At 39.7% G+C, this 21,216-nt stretch overlaps 1 protein-coding gene across 1 annotated transcript in view; it reads left to right on the forward strand.

Annotated features, from left to right (window-relative positions):
• The window catches only part of LOC125979463 (ephrin-A5b), a 58,057-nt gene extending 37,140 nt beyond the window's left edge, over positions 1 to 20,917 (forward strand). The window contains exons 2-5 of the mRNA XM_049737699.1: positions 11,123 to 11,415; positions 16,671 to 16,736; positions 16,823 to 16,903; positions 18,063 to 20,917. Of these exons, the coding sequence (XP_049593656.1) occupies positions 11,123 to 11,415; positions 16,671 to 16,736; positions 16,823 to 16,903; positions 18,063 to 18,187 (565 nt within the window). The 3' untranslated portion in view covers positions 18,188 to 20,917. The remainder of the gene's footprint in view (positions 1 to 11,122; positions 11,416 to 16,670; positions 16,737 to 16,822; positions 16,904 to 18,062) is intronic.
• The last annotated feature ends 299 nt before the right edge of the window (positions 20,918 to 21,216 follow it).

Raw genomic sequence — 21,216 nt, forward strand, 5'->3', positions numbered from 1 at the left:
TGAGGTGGCTGCTGAAAGCCTCTGTGTCTGTGTAATTGACTGTTGTTCACAGGCTAAATGCTATCTGAGAAGTGTTGATCCTCTGAAGTGCTTTATGTGTGTTTTAGCACAGTGAGTGTTGAGTGTGGTGTGCAGACTCTATATTTGACCGTGCATTTGTGAGAAACTGTGTGAATGTGTGTGCCGATTGATCCAGGTTCCAACTACAGCTTTTTCATTCTTTGTATATATAGTTTAAGCATACTGCACATTATGCGGTGTGCCACCTGCTCCATTTGTTTGGTTCGTATAAAAATATCAAAACTTGGATCAAATAACAACAAGCACTGAAAAACGCAGAGAAATTGATTAATTCAAATTAATCGGTTAACTGACAAGTAATTGATCATCAGATTATTCACAACTATTTTGATGATCGAGAAATAGTTAAGAGCCATTTAATTACCTTAATGCTCTAATGTCAGCATCTCAATAGCAATTATTCTTAATTTTTTTTTTCAAGCAAACAGATTAATTATTTTAATCAAAACAAGACATTTGCAAATGTCTGCTTTTACTACGGAAAACAATAACTGCACAGGTAACTGAATCTGTTTCAAAAGCTTTGGTGAGTTATGATGATAATCTCTCGTGTGATTTTGTTTAATTGATATTTACATGTTTTATCACTAAGAACGCCAAATAAACACACACACGCACGCACGCACACACACACACACACACACACACATACAGAGCTCTTATTTCCCCACGTTTCGACGAGAAAAAAAAAATACACACAAAAAAAAACACCCAGGAAATATCCATATATTGAAATACCAAGTTCAAAATACCACCTTTTGTCATGAAAATTAAAGTTCCAATTGTCCAATAATGTAATGTGTTTGAATTACTTCCTCGGACTAATTTGCTCTAATTGGTGCACACATTAAAATGGTGGCTCTTCTGATAACCGGATGCCCCACCCCCTGCTCCCACCTCTTTGGGTTCAAATGCAATGAGAGGAAGGATGTACATTAAGGGCCACAGTACTTAAAGTCATAAAAAATAATGATAGAGGATGATTGTGAGTAGCCACAATCCAACCAGCGTCCATTATGTGAAGACTCAATGAGAGTGCTCATTTCTTTTTACAACCTTTCTAATGATTATGGATGAAAAAATATTGCACACAAGATGACGCTGCTCTTTCCAAACGGTAATCATGGTGGTGAAATGCCATTGAGGAGAGGAGAGTGTGCATAGTGGTGATAGTAAATGTGGACATATAAAGAGAAAGGGGTTGTGTCCAGCGCTATGAAGGGTTAAAACGGCTGCCCCTGAAAAAAGGAGCAATTGGAGAGTTGAAGGAAGTGATGGTGGTGTAAAATGAGCAAAGATGAAGGCTAACGATGACAGGTCCACCCCACATCGCTCTTTTTGCCTCCCTTGGAGTAGTAGATGAGAAAGGAGGGAGTCATTCACGGCTGTATATTTTGCTTAACCTGCTCTCCACACTCCACTGTGTCACATTCTTCTGTGGATCAGAATTTTCTCTTTTCAGTTTCTTTTTATGCTTACTATAAAAGGCCAATGTTAAAACATGACCAAATTTGTAGTACTTGTGTATTAAAAATCCAAATTTATCACGTGGATTCACAGATAGGGTACGATAGTCTTTTCTTTTCTTTTTTTTAATAAGCCAGTTTTACAAATCTTAAAGCAATACACAATCTCCCATCCAGACTTTTGATATATGTGCATTGTGTATAACTTGGGATTTTGCACGCAATGACAAAGTAAAGTCTGAGGCTGGCTGTGTGAGTTTTCCTGAGACTTGTGAATGTCATAGAAATCCATTTGAAAAGAAAAATACCACTCCAGAAATAACATGCCGTCCATAGCGAATTCCTCATCACCCGTGGGAGAAAATGGCCTTTTGTGTTTTTTTTTTTTATACTTGTCAACTTTTGGCCTGGCATTTCTTTTGTCATTTTTGCAGGTCGACATGAAAAGCTTTTTGGTATTGTTTTCAAATTTACGTTAAACCTCAATGATAAGTTACCCTTGTTTTTACTCCAATACTGACGGCGCCCTCGCTCACTATCAGAAACAAATCGGGGGGTGAGAGCAAGCGAGCTGCGGTGTGTCCAGCAGAACAGCGTCACCTCTCCAATATCAATTACACGAAGTGGTGTGTTAAACGATGCGGCACACGGTTCAGCGGCTGGGGCTAATCACTGCAGTCTGTTTCGCTAAAACAGGCTAATAATGATGCGCTGAGTGGAGGAATTGACTTCCTGAAAATGTTATATTTAACCAGGGACCACAATGTACAAAGAAAGAGTGGAAAGAAAGGCAAAGAAAGACTAAGACATACACGAAGTTCCTTGCAAGTGTTTTCTAAGCGATGGAAAGTGGCCTGAGATGAGGTGATCTAGCAACTGTGGTTTCAACGCTTCTTTATGACCTTCTCCATCAGCACATGTCATCGCCAAACTTTTTGGATCCAATGTGGGATACTCATCACAGTGAGAAATAGGTTGATAGCTGATCCTGGGTCATTTTTGCATCATCCTACGATATGAGGAGCAGAAGGTGCACATACCGTGTCTTGGATGTGAATTTCGTTAAATATTTGAAATGTGCAATGCTGAATGTGAGTGGCCAGCAGCTGGTGATATTACTTTTGGCTGGTTTTCCCCGTCAGTTCCAGATTTCTGTGGTCCCTCTTCTCACAATAATATATAATGGGCTCCATTTTTGTAGACAGCACACATGCGCTCGGTTGTAAGAACTGCCGCATCTTCATTATTATGCGGACTGGGAATTTGGCAGACCACGCTGTGCCATGCTGCGCCACGCTGAGCGCACGTAAACACAAATTATGTTTCTATCGTAAAAATAAACACGTTGACTCTAAATGCTTCGATGAGTCAGAATAGACTATTCATACTTTATCTTAAAGGAGATTTCAAGATTTAGGATTAAAAATGTTTTGATTTTTGGTTGAATTGGCTAAATTAAGATTTGGACCCGCATGTATCAGGCCTATTAATGTTGGGTAACAGTATGAATTCAATTTGTATGCATTGAAAATTTCCCACAAACAGCCAAGGAGTTGCACTATTACCATGAGTGACTACTATAAGGAACCTCCGCTAGCCTTGAACTGGAACGGCTCAGCGGGTGTGAATATCAAATACACTGTGTTCCTTTCAAAATCTCTCATAAACCAATCAGAGCAGACTCTCAACATTTAGCGGTACGTGGACATCAGAGATGAACTCTGATTTGCTGACTGACGGACAAGATTTTGACAGACATCCTGTGTCAAGGGGAACCGGCTGCGTGGTGATATGAGGCCTGGCAGGGGCAGATTGAGAAGACCAGGTGGTGTTTCAGCTCAATACTGGCATGCGGGGCACTTCTATGTTTAGCTCTTACATGATGTTACATGTGCTGTTTTTCTGAGCCTGCTGCGGGACTTGAAAGGGAAGCAACTGTGGTTACTAAGTGGTCAATGGTTATTTTAGAGCTGGCTGACTACTATTATCATATTTGATTTTTTTTTTTTGTAAATGACTTTCTTTGCCCTCCAACCAATATTTTGTACGGGCTGCACCAATATGCTGAAGATGGCATTGCTTTAAGTTACAGTATGTTGTAAAGTGAGTTGTAGTTGAAACTCAAGGACAGTCTGACTGAGTTTGTGCATATCCAGTTATTTTCTACCAGTTGCATTAACCTACTTATGCCCTTACCTGCCTCAGTTAACCAAGTGACCCTCAGCATGCATGAATTAGCAGACTCCTTTTAGAACACCCCCAGCTGTGCTGCGGTGCTGCAAGTTCCAAGATGTGTTTTTATAAAAAGATTTATTCAAATCCTCATATTGTTTGTTTTGATTACATTATGCGGCACTGGAGTTTTAATTGATAATTGAACTCCCACGAATGGATTGACATACACACAAACAAGACCGAGACAAAAACTAAATCAGACGTGTACTCTACCACTCCTTTCTTCCCAAGCTCTCATATTTTCTCACATCATTCTGGTTTCTTGTCTTTCACATTCCTTTCACTCCGCAATAGTTTATTTGCCACTTTGCTGCTTTCTCTCTCTCGCTCTCTCACTCGATCTCTCATTTCTCCTATCACTAATCCAACATTCCAACACAACACTATTTTTTTTTTTTTTTTTTTTTTTTTTTTTTTTTAGGAACTCCCCATAGACCACATATTACTCAACCAAGACTGCTCTACTACACTTTGAAGTGTGTGAGACCTCACTCGTGGATAAGTGCTGGTGTTATAATATGTGTGTGTGAGCATGTGTGTGTGTGGGACCTGTGGTGTGTGTGTATGGGGGGGGCAGCTTTGCTGGGTTGTCATGGGCGGGTGATTGACTCCAGACGTTGTGGGTTCCTCTCTTTTGCCGCCAGCCCCTCCTCCCATGGTTGTGGGTTTAGAATGTGTGGGGAGCAGCAGCACGAGGGGCGGCCTTAGCTCCCTGGGGTGCAGTAAAGTGATAGGGCAGGCCGGGGAGCTTGGATCGCCCCTGGGGAGGAAGGTCAGAGGTCTGAGTCTGCACTGTGGTGATCAGGGCCATGCTCGTCAAACACACTTCAGGTGTGAACCACTGTGCATGTGTTTGTGTTTGTTCATGTGTGTTCGTGCGTGAGTTTGTGGGTATGGTTAAATGTAGTCCTTGTTTTCACCTCACTTCATAATTGAATGCCATCTCCCGAGAAGCCCAATTACCCAAGTTTAGAACTAAGTATGTGCACGTATTGGGCATATATTGTATCACAAATATACACAAACAAACAGACATTGTAATGTACACTAAGATACCTCAATCAATCAATAAACCTAAACCCTAATTTTTCCTCCATTAATTGCTAAACGTTATGAGAAAAAGAGTTGGAAAGATTTTTTGAGAAATAAAGTATTTTTTTTTTTTTTTGCGATATAACACGACCACTTCATCGGTCTGCAATTTAATTGAGATTAATTTATGGCCATACGCATGACATTTATAGTTTGGAAATTATTAGCTCGCTTTCTTGTTTCCTAAACTAAGGTCTTTATTCTAAATAGCACAGCATGACATTTAATAGAAATTACCAGTCAATTAATGTGGAAGTGAATGGAGGCCGACGTGTCCTGCACTTTACCTTCCATTCTTCAGCAACTGTGATGGACGGTGCTGAGGTCAGTCCATCACCTGGGTTCAGACACTGACCAAAAACTGGCTCTCAAGCTGAATAATGGACTGTCACTAACCCCTGACCTCAGCTCACAGTCTACGGTGTCAGATCAATATCATCTTGCTGAGCAGCAGTGTGGAAGCCTCGCTCTTAAAGGGCATTTCTGTGGAACGTCTACACTATCATACTAACACATTCATAACTATAATGTGGCTTTTAGCATTCAGCAGCAAACTTGGAAGCAGTAGGTGATGATGGGACATTATTAATGGGGTTATTTTAATGGGACCTTCTCCAGGCCTCCTGGAGTTATGTTGGCATTCGGGTGCAGGTTCTTGTATGTCCGTGCTCATGTGTGCTTGCAGACGTTCAGGTATGAATACTATGTGTTGGCTAAAAGTGGAAGCCTCCTTTGATCAGAACTTTGTATCCTGGTGTAATGGCAACCATGGCAAGTATTGTTGATACTGAAGGGGGTTTATCATGTCAGCTTCTGGACCCTTGCGGTTTTACACCAGCAGAATGACAGTCTCCTGTTGTGCGTATATGTATGTGTGTTCGTGTGTGTGGGGCGGGGGTATTGTGTGTGTGTGTGTGTGTTTGTTGACTGACCTATAATGAGGTCAGTAATTAACACTGGAAAGATAATTGTTTTAATTGAGATGCTGCAATTAAACTTTCTTTTGAGTGAATTCCAAATCCGCACTTGTTTTTTCTCTCACCCATCATAATAATAGTAATAATAATAAAATAATAATAATAACAATGTAATCTAATACCTCTAAAACCTGATATTTGAAAATAAGTGAAGAAAGTTTGGAAATCAGCATTAAAAAGACATTAGGAGACACATAAAGCCTTTAAAATTTGGTGTTGAGTGGTACAATTTAATGTGAAGTTTGAAACTGTTTTATTTTAAATGACTTTATTAATCACAAGAAAATGAAACTGAAAAATGGTCCCACTAGTATTTTTGCCCTTTCATGTGCTTTAATTTAGTATTGTTTGCTATTAGCATGTAGTGATAGAACTTAGGGTGTGTAATCTATGATTGACAAATGATTTTGCACGATCACTTTGACACAGACAATTAATTGAATGATGCATACAGATAGAGAACTGTACACAAAGCTTTACAAGGCACATAACACACTGTGGCTCCAGCTGAATTCAAAGAGTAGTCATTTGCACAATGAGGACCACCAGCCTCCATAAACAGACAGCACTTGTACAGTCTCCCCGTCGGCATTTCCTCTCGCTCTCCGGCCTGTGTTGTATTTTTTTAGGTATCTTAGGTGCCTTCCCACATGCAGCAATGTGTTTTCAATCTGAGACCAATTATTCATCTCCCCTTGGCTTTGTTCCCAGCAGTGAGAGAGAGAGAGAGAGAGAGAGAGAGAGAGAGAGAGAGAGAGAGAGAGAGAGAGAGAGAGAGAGAGAGAGAGAGAGAGAGAGAGAGAGAGAGAGAGAGAGAGAGAGAGAGAGAGAGAGAGAGGAAAAAAACACAGGACTGTCTATACTTTACAACCATTTTCCCATCTTACTGCTGTCAACTCCCCATCGGACTGAGCCCCTTGACAGGGACATTATGTGTTTAATAACTGCGTGTGTGCACATGAGCAAAAGCCCACAAACAGATGTGTGTATGTAATTAGCTAACTCAGTAATAATGACTTTAACTTCCTTGCGGCAATGCTACGAATGATGGGACATGCATAGAGAGGGAGAGAGGTTGATGGAGACTCCCAACCCTGTGGGCAGATTGCCTGACCTCGTTTAGTGACTTCATGTCAGAACCTTTGGCTTCCTACCCTATTTGCAGAGTACCCCCTAGTGGGAAAACCAGGGAGCAAGTACAAAGGAAGTACGTAAGTTGTGCAGCAGTAATTTATATTAATACACCTTTTTACTTATAGTATGACCAAAAGTATCTCTATGTTTTACAATACTGTGGAAAGCTGCTCTTTTAACTGAAGTCACAAGGCAAGGAACAAAAGAGTTATAGTTCCTCGCCATCACACCATTACCGATTCCCTTTTCCACCGCTGGATCAAATCAGTGCATCTAAAAGCACATTTAATGCATAATAAATAACGGGGAAATATTTTCCTTTGTATGCTTCACTCCATTTCTTTTTATTGGTTACCTGCTCCATAACTTTCTTTTCTCTCATAAATTCTTTTCATCACTCCCTCTGCAGTCTTTTTGCTTCTCTCTTTTTTTTATCACTTCCTATCTCTTTCTCCAAATGCACACAAAGCAAACGCTGCATGGTTGTTTCTCTCCATACTGGCTCTGCCGTACCTTAAAGGTGCCAGGCCAACACAACAGATGGAGATAAAGAAAGCAAACAAGGTTGTGTGGGGGGGTGACTGAAAAGGGGGATTATCTGTAGTTATGTGTCTTGCTAAGAGCTCTAGTTACAAACTCATTGATGAATCCCTTTTACTAGCTGAGTCATTCAACCAATCCAGAATCATTCATCCCCACGACAAATGCATTCAGGATTATAGCTTGCTGGGCCCATTATGATCCACGGTGCTGTAGTGTCGTTTTAAAAGTTTGATTGTTTAATTCTTTGTTTTAAACCTGCCAAAAAGAAAACCAAAAGCTGACGCCCCCCCCCCTAAAATAAATGAAATCTGGTAAATATTCACTATGTCACTAAGTTGCCTCAACAAACAAACAATTTAACCCCATTCTCACATCGTCCTAAGTGTGTTTTCTTTTGAGTTAATTGAAATGATTGTGTATGTTATATCATTGCCAGCGGTTCACTTTTACATCTGTATTTGATGACCTGGGAGAAAAACTGTCTCGGGAAGGCACAGTGGGGGATGCCGGATGCGCTTAGAGAAAAGATAGTCAACATCAAAGCAGACATCAACAGAGGGAAAACTCCGATCAGCTTCTTTCTTAATCGAAACCAAAGGACAGTAAAAGCTCGAAATGTTGCCCATTTGAATCCATCTTGAGTCAGGCTGCTCTTTTGTAGGTTTGAAGTATTTTATTTCTGTTGCTGAAAAGCAAATTTATACGTTCATCTGGACAACATCTGGGCCACCTTCTTGTGCTCAATTTTCCCATGGTTTCTATTTTAATATTACCCACCAATAGTGAAAATTGCTCTAAATATTTTGTATGCCTCATATCTCTACAAAGCTTTTATTAATTGCAGTTTCATTTGAAGAAGAGACAGGATTATTAAACATATGGAGTGTATAGTAAAATGAAAATTTGTGAAATCTGAATTCTCTCTTTTTCTGTCTCTTGAGACAATCTTCAGAGCTTTCTGCCCTGCTGGAAAAGTAATTAAATGTATTGTTAATTATTATTTGTATTTTTATTTCAAAAGTATCATCCATGATAAAGGAGCCAAATCCTAAAATATTAGACACGGAACAACCTATTTCCAGGTTTGACTGCAAGGCGCAACAGTGGCCCCAGACTGTTTGACTTCTCATTTGGTGGTGATAACTGCATTTGTATTCAGGGGTAGTCTGAATTGTTCACTTGAGACTCCTTTACGGGGCTTGTTGAAACCGTGAATAAATACTCTCCTCACTCCAGACATAATCTGAATTTAAGCACTAAGAGATTGATCATTTTCAAAAATCTGTAACAAACTATATTGTTGATTAGTTAGAAGTTCTTTGGTTTGAGTCAGGTTTGATAGACAGCTGCTGACACGAGGAAAGTTAAAGCTGACACATGGGGTTCAGCAAAGACAGGACAAAGAAAGACCATCCATTGCTTCTGGCTAAGGTCATGATACCGTGGCGCTGTTTGACCCCCGCTAGTCATAATATCAGCAAGCTGTACTGAAATTAAGTCCATGGGAGGACACGTGTTTGCCTGGAACCAAAATCTTGGAGGTAGTGCCATATTTTTCTCTGTCTTTGGTTTCATATTTGAAAAGAGAAAAAGATTAGAATATACTATGTGGATAATAATGCCACACGTGCACTCATCTGTGGCCACTAATCCTCCAGCACATGTACAATCTGTGTAGCGACAACTTGATACCCCGAACACCTCCCATCATGCTACTCGCGTCTCATGTAACCCCAACATGTCAGCTGCAACAGCTGTATATCAAACCTTTCTCTTTTCCAGTCACACCTGGCTACGGTTCAGCTACAACTTCTCCACATGGAGCAGGTCTTGTCTCGTACTTCTGAACTGGAGCCAGCTCGTTCCAGTGTTACCAAACTAAACAAACCTGTTGTGTTGTTTGGCAAACACATCGGCCATCCCAATGGAAGCTTGGACACAGTCGCCGGCCTGTTCCCCCTCTTCATGACTTCTTTGTCAACGAACAAGAGCAGTATTCAAGACATCTGTAGTATGTCAGTGATACTGATCCAAGGCCCATTAGCAGCTATAGTGACACAACCAGCCGCTATGGCCTTAATCGCCGTCCGCTAAAAGCCTCAGATATGCAACCTTATATGGCGCCTTTGGGAATATATGTTTCCAATCATTCTCGTCTCGAATGAATACCTGTCTTATTCCTACTGAGCTTTTACTCCCCATCTCTTTTCCACACAATTTACAGTAGGCAAAATTGGGGGCCATAGTTAAGCTTTAACACATGCCTCATTTTCCCAAACTCCTGCAAAAGCTGTCTTCAAGCTTTCTTATTTGCTAGTAAAAATCACAGTCCAGAATGGGATCCTCTTAAGTTGAATGCTAACCAGACAATTAACCCTTAAGTTCTGCACCAGCACAAATCATCACTGCTTAGCGCTGACACTGATACATGGCTTTCGAGTGATGAAGGGGTTTCACAGGACGATTTCTGCCAGGGTGCTGGAGTGATTCAGTGGAGTGTTCTGAGAGAGTTTGGTTGAGTGAATCTGATATACGTATAGAGACCTTGCCAACACAGCATAAGTGTACCCTGGACAAAACCATGTACCTATACTACAAGCAAACCTTTTTAGATATGATCCTCTTGACAAGTGGTGACATTTGCTCATGATATGTTTATGAGCTGGTCACAGAATGGTAATTTTGTACAACATAAAACTCTGATAGATAGACTCTGTGGTAGACATCATGGGCTAATGATTGTGCCCATATCTCGCTGCGTGGTGTGAAAGTTGTTTTATATTCAGTGTTCATTCAAAGTCGGCAACGATCACAAAGAAAATGCACCTACAGTTTTAACGGTCACAGATTTTCTTGTAACATTTTAACAAGGTTTTTGCGACCGTTAAAACTGTTGGGGTATGTCCGGCCAACATCTTTGTGACTGTTTGCTCTCTTAAACGAACACATGAAAAATCAACATTAGGGCTGGGCTCAAACAATCCCTATGAGTTATGTTCTTATCTCATTTACTGTCATCTCTGTTAAACTGACTTTCTGATGTCTATATAGCTGTCAGTGGCAGTGAATGAGTCAAAAAGCATTAATTGAGAAATGAATACAGAGATCTCCCAGTATTTGCCATATCGGGATGTTAGTATTAGCATGAGCAGCTTTACACTGTCATATTGTTATTGTTTAATGGAAACCCTTGCCCAAGTTTCTTTGGATTAACCCGCATTAAACAAATAAATCAAGGGAGGGATATGGGTTGGTTGGGTAGGTAGGTAGGTAGGTAGGTAGGTAGGTAGGTAGGTAGGTAGGTAGGTAGGTAGGTAGGTAGGTAGATAGATAGATAGATAGATAGATAGATAGATAGATAGATAGATAGATAGATAGATAGATAGATAGATAGATAGATAGATAGATAGATAGATAGATAGATAGATAGATAGATAGATAGATAGATCAATTTTATGCACAAATTTGCTCTTCAAATGAAGTCCTTGATGTGCAAAACTCCTCCTACTTATTGTTGAGTACTGTCTCTTCCGGATCTTCTAATAATTATTATTAATTATTAATAATAATGATTTTATTCTGTCTGTTTTTCAGGTTTTACCGGGGGGATTACCACATTGACGTCTGCATAAATGACTACCTTGACGTCTACTGTCCGCATTACATCAGCACGGTGTCGGATGAGCGGGCTGAGCGTTATGTGCTTTACATGGTGAACTATGATGGCTACAGCTCATGTGACCACACCGCCAAGGGCTTCAAGCGCTGGGAGTGCAACAGACCTTTGTCTTCAAACGGACCGCTCAAGTTTTCAGAAAAGTTTCAGCTCTTTACACCCTTCTCATTAGGCTTTGAGTTTCGTCCTGGCAGAGAGTACTACTACATCTGTGAGTATGGATGGCGATTATTGTAAACTACTCATTGGTATCATTAACAGATCACCCAAAAGAATGACTTTATTTCATTAAGTCTGTCTTTACAATGTTGAGTTAACTCTGAGTTATGTTGTGCAGGTTTCAACAATATTGTGGAATATTTAAAGTCAAACACATTTCATTGTTTAACATTTTATTCTTAATAGCCATATGAAATAAAAAGTATACTTATAATAATTAAAAAAATACTGGGATAAAAAATTTAACTTTAGGACTGAGAATCAAAGTCAGCCAATCAGTTGTGTTGACTACAAAAAAAGTAAAAACAAAAATGTATGCCTCAAAACATTTTTTGTAACATTAAAGACATTTAATAAATTGTTCTATTATTTTTTTTTTATTAATCATAAATCAGGTCAGTCTTTCGGTTTGTGTTATAAAAGTCCACACAATTGTGACACTTGCAGAAATGAGGCAACATCAGACACGATGGTTGTTTACATTTTACGAATACTATACATATATACTAATACTATAATTTACTACTTTACCCCAAAAATGTTTTGATTGTTAGTCAGACAACATTAGTGTTTGACTTTCCACTACACATTTGGTTACAAATAGAATATGTTAACCTTTTAGAAATATGAAAAACGTTTAAGAGCAATACTGCAAAAACAACAAGTAAATAAATCCCACTGTAACTGTTTTGTTCTGGTTCACTGGAGTCAGACACAAGTCGAGCAGAAAAAATATTTTACACTGAAATGTCTTTTGTTGCTTACTGGCTGAAGCTCAGCTTTCTTTCTTTTTTCTCCTTGTGAGAAAACTCGGGAAAACAAGCAGCTGGAAACATATGTTTTCCTAAGTGATGTCACTGCCCTGCAGGGGCAGAACAGAGGGACGAGACTAGATACAGTGGCTCCTGATGGTAGATTTGAGGTATTTCAAAAACACTTCAAGTCAAAGACAAGTAGAAGGAACCAATAAGAACTTGTTTGGCAATCCCCAAGAGACATTCAACAATTAATTGGAGCAAGACCTGAAATGTACAGAGAATACTCAAGTCTAAAATATTTTGTTTCTCACAAATCTGTTAAAAATGGTCAGTCTAAAATTTAAGTCTATAATATTTTGGTACTGTAATGTTTTTATTGGCTTTCAGTATTGAACCTGATGGTTTTATCGGCCATTGAACCTGAGCATACTTGTATAAATGAGATTACATTTTCCAATCATGGCTCAAAAGATTTTTTGCTTAAGATGGACTAATATTTTACTAATGTTGATTTATTTTTTTAATAATTTCACTTGGTCGTTTGCATGCTTCCTCCATCCCGAGAGTAGGCAGACGATTCTGTAATGGTGTGGTAGCGTTCCGCTGCGTCTGTTTTTTTTTTTTTTAATTTGTTATTCTACATTTGTTTTGGAAAGCATATACAGATGAAAAGTGGAAACACCCAGGAGCCTTTGCTTAGACTGTTGCTGTTGACAGGAGGCCTATCAGATGTGCAGAAAGATTTTCATAATGTGCAGGAAAATAATGTGCTACAGCTGTTGAATATCTCACTGATGCAGAATCAGATAGTGAACTCAAGGCTGCATGTTTGCATTATGCTATGCTCATGCTAATTGTATACGCTGTTAACTATGTTTTAGCAGCTGCTGCTATTGGTCCCACTGCAGACGGTGTCTTACTGGAACAAAACATAACAATAGCTGATCGCTCACTGAAGCATTGCACGTCAATTTTGGGTTGGAATTCTGTAAGTGACAAAGTGAGGTGGGGGTAGGGGTTATGTCTGCCTGCCTCAGTGAGACAGATACTCCTTTATCCTCCTCCACGGTGATTGTCACTGGCCCCAGGCAGGAGGGAAGTGGAGGCGGGGTCACGTCAAATAGATGACACCTGCTGTTGGCTACTGGCCGTCTGGCAGACCGGCATAAAGGCCGAGCAGAATTGCCGGCTGGTCTAGCAAGGCCAAAGGTTACTAAGATGACTATGAAGTCATTGCTCCTGGCTTCTCAAGGCCTTAGAGGGCGGCATGTTTTTCTTATAGAGCTGTAGTTGAGCAGGGGAAGCCTGATCCTAATCTCGGGGGATAGAAATCCAATTTTCAGAGGAGACAGTTGAGAGTCTGGCTCGCCCCATGTGAGAGAGATGACTGACTCCCCGTAAAGCCTCCAATTCTTCAAACGGCCGGGCTCAGCGCTTGTGTACACTCAGCACAGATCTACATCGATAATGACGTGAGCTTGAATAGCACAAGCAGCTTTCCCTTTAACTTCTCGCAGAGAAACAAGCACAAAAGGCCCCGACATAAACCAATCCTTACACATCTGATCCCCGAGTATTTCTATCGTGGTCTGGCTAATTCCCTTTACAAAGAGACCTGCTATTCTCTGTTGGCACCAAAGCTGAAATAATAGTGATCGTGAGGCGATACAAACTCTATTTTTGTGTGCGTTATTGCCTTTTTTCCAAACACATCTTAGTCTTCTGAATTTAGATAGACAAAATAATTTAGAGGTTTATTTTTTGTTTGATGCCACATTGTAAATGTTTATATTGTGTCATCTGTGCTGTTTTTAAATATGATAATAGCATAAATGTATGTATATGGCGATTTGCCCCGATGAGTAGAGTTGGTAAAAACAGGTGACTAACTGTATACCATTTTTAAAAGTCGAGTCAGTGTGATTCAGTAGAGTAGAGTTGTTAGTAGAGTTGGTAAAAGAAAGTTGAGTCTGTGAGTCAGTGTGATTCACTTTTCTTTTGTTGATTATTGTTGTTCCTTTTTTGTACCTTTCTGTCTTCAGGTTTCTCATGCTAAAATAGTGTTAATGGTAGCAGTATTCACGTGACAGCCCTAGAATATTCTTTAATGTATTTTTTTTTTCTTACTGGTTTGCGTGGAGGTATAATTGTAGGTAGAGCTTTCAGTAAGTGGTAGCGGAGCTCAGCCATGTTGCTCGAGGATTTGGAAAAAAAAGCAGACTGTGTCCTCAGTGGTGTGTTGGAGTCTGACGGGATGTTTGCATTTGCTGTGAAAGAGGCGGGTAGTTACTGAACACAGGACAATGGAATGAAATGTGAGACACACAAAAAACTGAATAAATACGAGGGGCAATTCTTGATAAGAGCACAGTAAAATGTCTGCCAATTTTTACATGACAAATGTAAATGTGGTCATGAACAACACATTCTACGTCATATGACACCCCATGATGCATAATTGCACTCGCGGCCAGTTGTTGAAAAGAAATGAGCAGCTTTGTGTTTCCTACTCTTTCTGCTGAGGTTTATTCTCTCGTATTTCTAAAGTGGTTTGGCCTTTTTAGCATTCAAAAACATGACAGTAGCCTCAGCTATTGTTGATGTGTCGTTGTCACTGTTTGCAGAACAAACAACTACAATGAAGCATCTTTTTTTGTGTGTGGCTGTCCTCCGCGACATTTGGAAATATATGCATAGATTGATTGCTTACTAATATGTTCTGTATCAGTAGGTGGATGATTTCGCTAAGAGGTTCAGGTCTGCCTTGACCTTTAGTGAAGCAAGATTTTATTTTAGATAATTTCAAGAAATGTTTAATTAGTTCCAGTCAAATAAGATAAATAAGAATACACAGCTAGATCATGGCCACACTCTCCAGACACAAAGAGACACTTGTAAGTTATTGGATGGCCATGGACAGACACGTTTATATCCTCCCTCTGCTACTTGACATCCAATATTCCACTCATACCAGGGTTTACGATGACTTTTTATCTCCACGCCATCTGATATTGCATTTTTTGAAAGAAAAGCCTCAGTCACCTGTAAGAGTGGAAACACTGGGTCTGAATGTGTCACACTGAGGTTTTAGATGAATGAGGATGAACGGGTTTCAACCGACACCTATACATTCAGTTGCAGTCTACGACAGACAGGACAAGACATTTGAAACAAATAAAATGTGTCATTACATCACAAAGTCATTTTTGCAATTTCACATGCATCGGTAAAATTTTGATAGTCGCCATCTAAACAGAAAACGCAAAGGAAAAATGTTTTCATGAGCTCTTTGTCATGTTTAAGCACCAGGAAATGACTGAGGTCAGTCTTTCTATGCTCATGTGAAGCCAGAGAGAGAGAGATTAGGAGATTGTCAGATGAAGATTGTGCCAGAGGACACATCAGAATATTCCAGACAATAGCAAAGGCGCAAGTGGAAGGCTGGCTAGTTCAGTTGAGTATGAATGACTAAATTAACTAAGAAACTCAAAGGTTTCTGGAAACACATGAAGGTGAGCATAAGAATAGAATATAGAATAGAAGAGATCTTTATTGTCATTGTCTCACTTGTCTCACTTTACCGAAATGAGAAATTGAATTACACGGATGATATTAAGTTGCTTTATGGAAGCATGTATGTGGAGTCTAAGTGCTTTTATACCAGGATGAGGGAAGGAAGTCAAAGTCAAAGTCAGCTTTATTGTCAATTTCTCCACATGCCAAAGACACACAAAGAAACCGAAATTTCGTTCCCCCCTATCCCACGGTGACAAGACATGGCCCACAACAGCCAAACAAGTAAACAAGTATAACAACAGCGTGCTGAATAAATAATGAATAAATAACACAATAAATAAATAAATAAGAGGAGCAAAAAAAAGGAGCAAGTGCGCGTACAGCAGACATTCCAGAAAAAGCGCAACAGTGCCGCACGCTACGCAGAAGGGGTAGCGAGTTCAGGGTCCTAACAGCCTGGAGAAAGAAGCTGTTGGCGAGTCTGGTGGTGCGGGAGCGCAGGCTCCTGTACCTCTTCCCAGAGGGCAGAAGGTCAAACAAAGAGTGAGCCGGGTGACTCACATCTCTCGCAATCGAGGTTGCCTTGCGGGCGAGATGGGAGGTGTAAATGTCATTCAGGGAGGGGAGCGACGCACCAATAATCTTACCAGCCGTAAATTCAGAAAGAGAGATAAAGTTGAATTTTTCTCGTGAAAAAACATTGTCTTTGTCAGCTTGTTCGTTCATACTCACAAATTGTGACTATTTATTTATTTGTTAGTAGTTAATAGTGAAATACTGTGGAATTTATATTTCTAATATTTATGCTAGCTACATGTCTTGTGTTTAGTGACAGACAAAAATGGACCGCTTTGACTCTGTGCTGCAAATTTCTTGAAAATGAGTTTCTTTGGAATATATCAGAATAGAGAAGAACTGAGAAAAACATTTATGTTATTTGTGTTGAATAGTTGCTGGATTTTTCTTTCCACAGCTTCCCTCACTGACGCCAAAGGAAGAAGGAGCTGCCTTCGACTCAAAGTCTTTGTTAGGCCACAAAGTAAGTTGCGCATTGTTGGGACTGTAGATGTGTGACGTCCGATTTCAGTAATCACACGTCTTCTTCTCTCCTCTTTGTGTTTCAAGACAATTGTGTGCGAAACTCTGGGAGCGTACAGGAAGGGGTCGACTTTGACGAAAACAGTCACAACAGTCTAGAACCAAGAGGTCGGTAGGGTTTTGTTTGCATGTGCGTGTGTGTGCGTGTGTGTGTGTGTGTCGGTAGACAGAGTTGAGGCTGTTGGTTTAGGGGAATTTTGTCTTCTCTTGAGAATTCTGGAATTAGATTTGTTATCCACACTGAAGGAAATTCAGGGTTGGAACATTGACTATTCATTTAGCAAATTGTTTCAAATGTTCACAAATTTTAACATACCCAATAAGATTTTACTGTAAATTTTATTAAAGCAAGCTGCTGCAATGACACACACACCCACACACCCACACACGCACACACCCACACACCCACACACCCACACAAACACACACACACGTTCAAGAAATAATCCATCCATCCATCCATTTTCTGAACCGCTTAGTCCCCACGGGGGTCGCGGGCGTGCTGGAGCCTATCCCAGCCGTCATCGGGCAGTAGGCGGGGGACACCCTGAACTGGTTGCCAGCCAATCGCAGGGCACACAGAGACAGACAACCAATCGCACTCACACCTAGGGACAATTTGGAGTCTTCAATCGGCCTACCAAGCATGTTTTTGGAATGTGGGAGGAAACCGGAGTGCCCGGAGAAAACCCACGCGGGCCCGGGGAGAACATGCAAACTCCACACAGGGAGGGCCGGAGGTGGAATCGAACCCGCACCCTCCTAACTGTGAGGCGGACGTGCTACCCAGTGCGCCACCGAGCCGCCCTCAAGAAATAATACTTAATTTAAATCTTACCTGATTATGTACGTTTTAATTATGTCTCAGAAATTAAGGAAAACAATAACTCTCGTGCCATTTAATGGCCTCCCAACTCCAAAACGTTTCATCATTTTTTTCTTCAAATTACGAAAATGAGCTAACCTCTGAAACTGTAACTCTAAAGTAAACTTTCTGACGTAATTGCTGTCTTCTCAGTGTAGTATTTAGTGGTTTAGAAATCCCCTTAAAGACCACAGACCATCCAAATTATTATTTTATTGAGCCCGTAGAGATTTTTGTGAGTTGGAGTGCATGCGTGACCCCTACATGCTCTCATTACTATTTGTAATATAAAGACACACTCACACATGTGTTTAGTATAAGAATCATGCACTTTCCTCCCGGCGTATTTGATAATTTGCCAGCTCAATAATAATGCAATAATGTCATATTTTTCCCCTTCAGATGACATCAGTCACGAGTCACCGGAGCCTTCTCGAAGGGACGTGAACTCTTCCGCCCGGTGCTGCAATTCCGTACTCCTGCTTAGCTCTGCTATCATCCTCCTGGCAGCGTTCTTGTCTTTATAGCGGTCGTGCTGAGAAAACTCCCACAAATTGACTGTCCTGATTGGAGCACAGGCTGCCCGACTCTGCAACCCCTCCCCTTTATTGAGCACTTTTTTATTACATAAAAAAAAATTCTAAGGAAACCAGATAAACACTGACAATATCTGTCAGTGAAAGAGGAAGGGACCATGAAAAACTTCATTTTGCCAACCATTGTGATTGACTAGTGACATTGGCAGGAAAGAGTGGAAAGAGGCAGAATCTCAATATTCATCTCCTAGATATTAAACATTTATCTGTGCAAAAACACATAAATACACACACTCACACAAACATTAGTCTTTTTCGGAAGCGCTGCAGGATCACTCAAAGACCCCGTCAAGTAACATGACGACATCTCACGTCAGAAGATGGTGGAAGGACGCATGTGTTGGAGGAAAGGACATTTTTTGCTTGCATGGGGGGTGAGGGCAACCTTCCACAATGTTGTAACCTTCCTCAGGTGATTCGTTGAGAGACTGTGCAGTAGCCTTTGGTGAAAGTATATTGGCAACATTTAAAGAAGCACTCATGTTCGTGTCTGAATCGAAGCAATTTAGTGGTGTTTTTTTTTTTTTTTTTGTTCATTTGTTTTTTAGTAAACCACATACATCAAGTGTAGCTGACAACACCAATGTACAGTAAAATATTGGGATGACATGTGCAAGGTATGTTTTGTTGTGTTGTTTTTTTTTGTCCTGGCAACATGTGCTTTATTTATTGTGATTTCCGGTCTGGTAAAAAGGCAATAAAACACACTAGAACAATAAGTCATGCGGTTTATTAGCATAAAATATGTTTCATTTTGAAAAAAAAAAAAAAAAAAAAGATAATACTGACTATCGTATGTCTGTCTGTGTTTGTCTGTTTTAATCTGTTTTTGGTTTTATCAAGTCCAGGAAGGAAGGAAAAAAATAATCTGATGTGCTATCAGGATGTACAAATGGCGGAATATGTGTTCAAAATATGTTATTAATGAATGTCACAATTGTAGCTTTCCTCTTGCATTATTCTTTTTGTGAATCATCGTCATTACACAATTATTGTATATGGTGGCACGTGTCCTAAAGAGTTCAGGGATGTTTCCATGCCTAAAGTGAAGTATATAGATAGCAAAGGTGAGTTTTGTCTTTTTCATTTTAAACACAGATTTGGATAAATGATCATGATGGTGCAGTACAGTACATCAATTGATATTTTATTCCCTCTGAATCAAAATAATTCATTTTATCATAGAATTTTAACATTTCCAGATTTTGTGGGAACACTCACTGCTCTACTTTTTTTTTCTTTTTTTTGCGGTCTTTCATGGTAAATTGTAAACCACATAATTTTCCTACAGAAAGCAAACAGTTCTATTGGCTATTTCCGTTTTTGGTTTGGTCAAGTGTCAGTCCAGTGCATTTTAAGAATAGTGACAAATACTTTATAGGTAAATACAAATAATATAAAAACAAGAGTGGCAGTAATTTCGTATGTCAGATTCCATTTTTTTTAGATACCAAAAAAAAATCTTTTTGGGAGTGTTTTTTTACAAAAGTCAGAAGAAAATCACATTTTTTTTATTTTGTAGTCTAATGGTCCACTTTCATGTGAATTGAATCTTTTTCTCTCTAGAGTGCATATTTACTCCTAGATTGCTGCTCAACATGGGTGCTAAACACATTCATAGGTTACATGCATGTTCAAGTTTGATGTTTTGTAACATTGCATTCACTAACTCAACTGCATTTGCATTGCATGATCACACTTGAATAGCTTTGTTGTCTTTTGTGGAGTTTTTTTTCATGTGTGTGCTTGGGGGGTTTGTTTCACATCCCTGTAGACCTGGGCAGATATTAAAAGATGGATTTTTTTGGTTTCATTATACTCCCTAACATCTACCACCAACCTACATCTGACTCAAGTCATCTTAAAATCGTCACTTCTGGCCATGTCACCATGACAAAAACAACCAGTTTCCTGGATACTGTGTATCCAAAATTGAATCTGATGTTAACAAACAATGTTAGATTGTTTGTTCACACCCCTCTTGATGGGTGATCAGTAAGAAAATAATGTTTGATATTAGAAAACTCTTTCATTTTATATGTATTTTATATAAAATGGATACGTTACACCCTTGGGATGTAAATTTGTGAAAATGCTGAGCAAACTGAACATGCGGTGGTCATCTTACACTCATGAATCATGTAGGGGCCTTCATGAGCACCAGATGGATTTTTAAATATACAAAATGAGTCTGTTTAGAAATAGTCACTCCAGTTCATACAGGTGTTTTATTGAAATATATTTCAGTGCGCCTTTGGTCATCATCACCACTAGCTTTTTCCGACAATGTTTCAGGAGATGTTTTAAATGTCTATCGCCAGTTGTTTTATATGTTTTCAACAAATGGTGTCACTCGGAGTGTTGGTCCAAAAGGTTTGGTGTCTGTTTCATCTGAATTTGTGCCACCAATGCCAATTGCTTGGGAAAAGATTTTTGTTACCTTTGCAACAACCAGTTCCTCAAACTCCATGTTTGTTTTAACATGTTTGTGACTTTACCTCTTAGCCCCTCCCGATCTCTTCTAATGTTTCCCTGCTCAGTCTCTCGCTAGATTTTTCTACGGAAAGGGCGTTTCTTTGTAAATACACGTGTTGGAGCAGCTATAACTAATGAAAACAATCATGGAAAAAAAGGTGTAATAAATATTTCTTTGTCATTGTATGGTGTGTGATTTGTATCATTAATGGTGACGCAAATGTGTGACAGAAATAACATAGAGGCTCAGTCGGAGCCTGTTTATCTTGCCTGATCACACAGACTGAGTTCAGAAGAAGTGGGGGAACAGCTGTTACTTTCGGATCTGAAGGTAATATGCAGATTGAAAAAACAAAAATAAGCTTCGATAAATGTCGAACGAATGTGGAGCAGTTCTGTGAGGTTCACCACAAAACGCCTTTTAGCTCCACACTCTGCATAGCTTATGCAGTTTTAATTCAAATAAGTCACCACATTTTTTCCCA

Source organism: Syngnathus scovelli, chromosome 13, assembly GCF_024217435.2.
Source record: "Syngnathus scovelli strain Florida chromosome 13, RoL_Ssco_1.2, whole genome shotgun sequence".
NCBI lineage: Eukaryota > Metazoa > Chordata > Actinopteri > Syngnathiformes > Syngnathidae > Syngnathus > Syngnathus scovelli.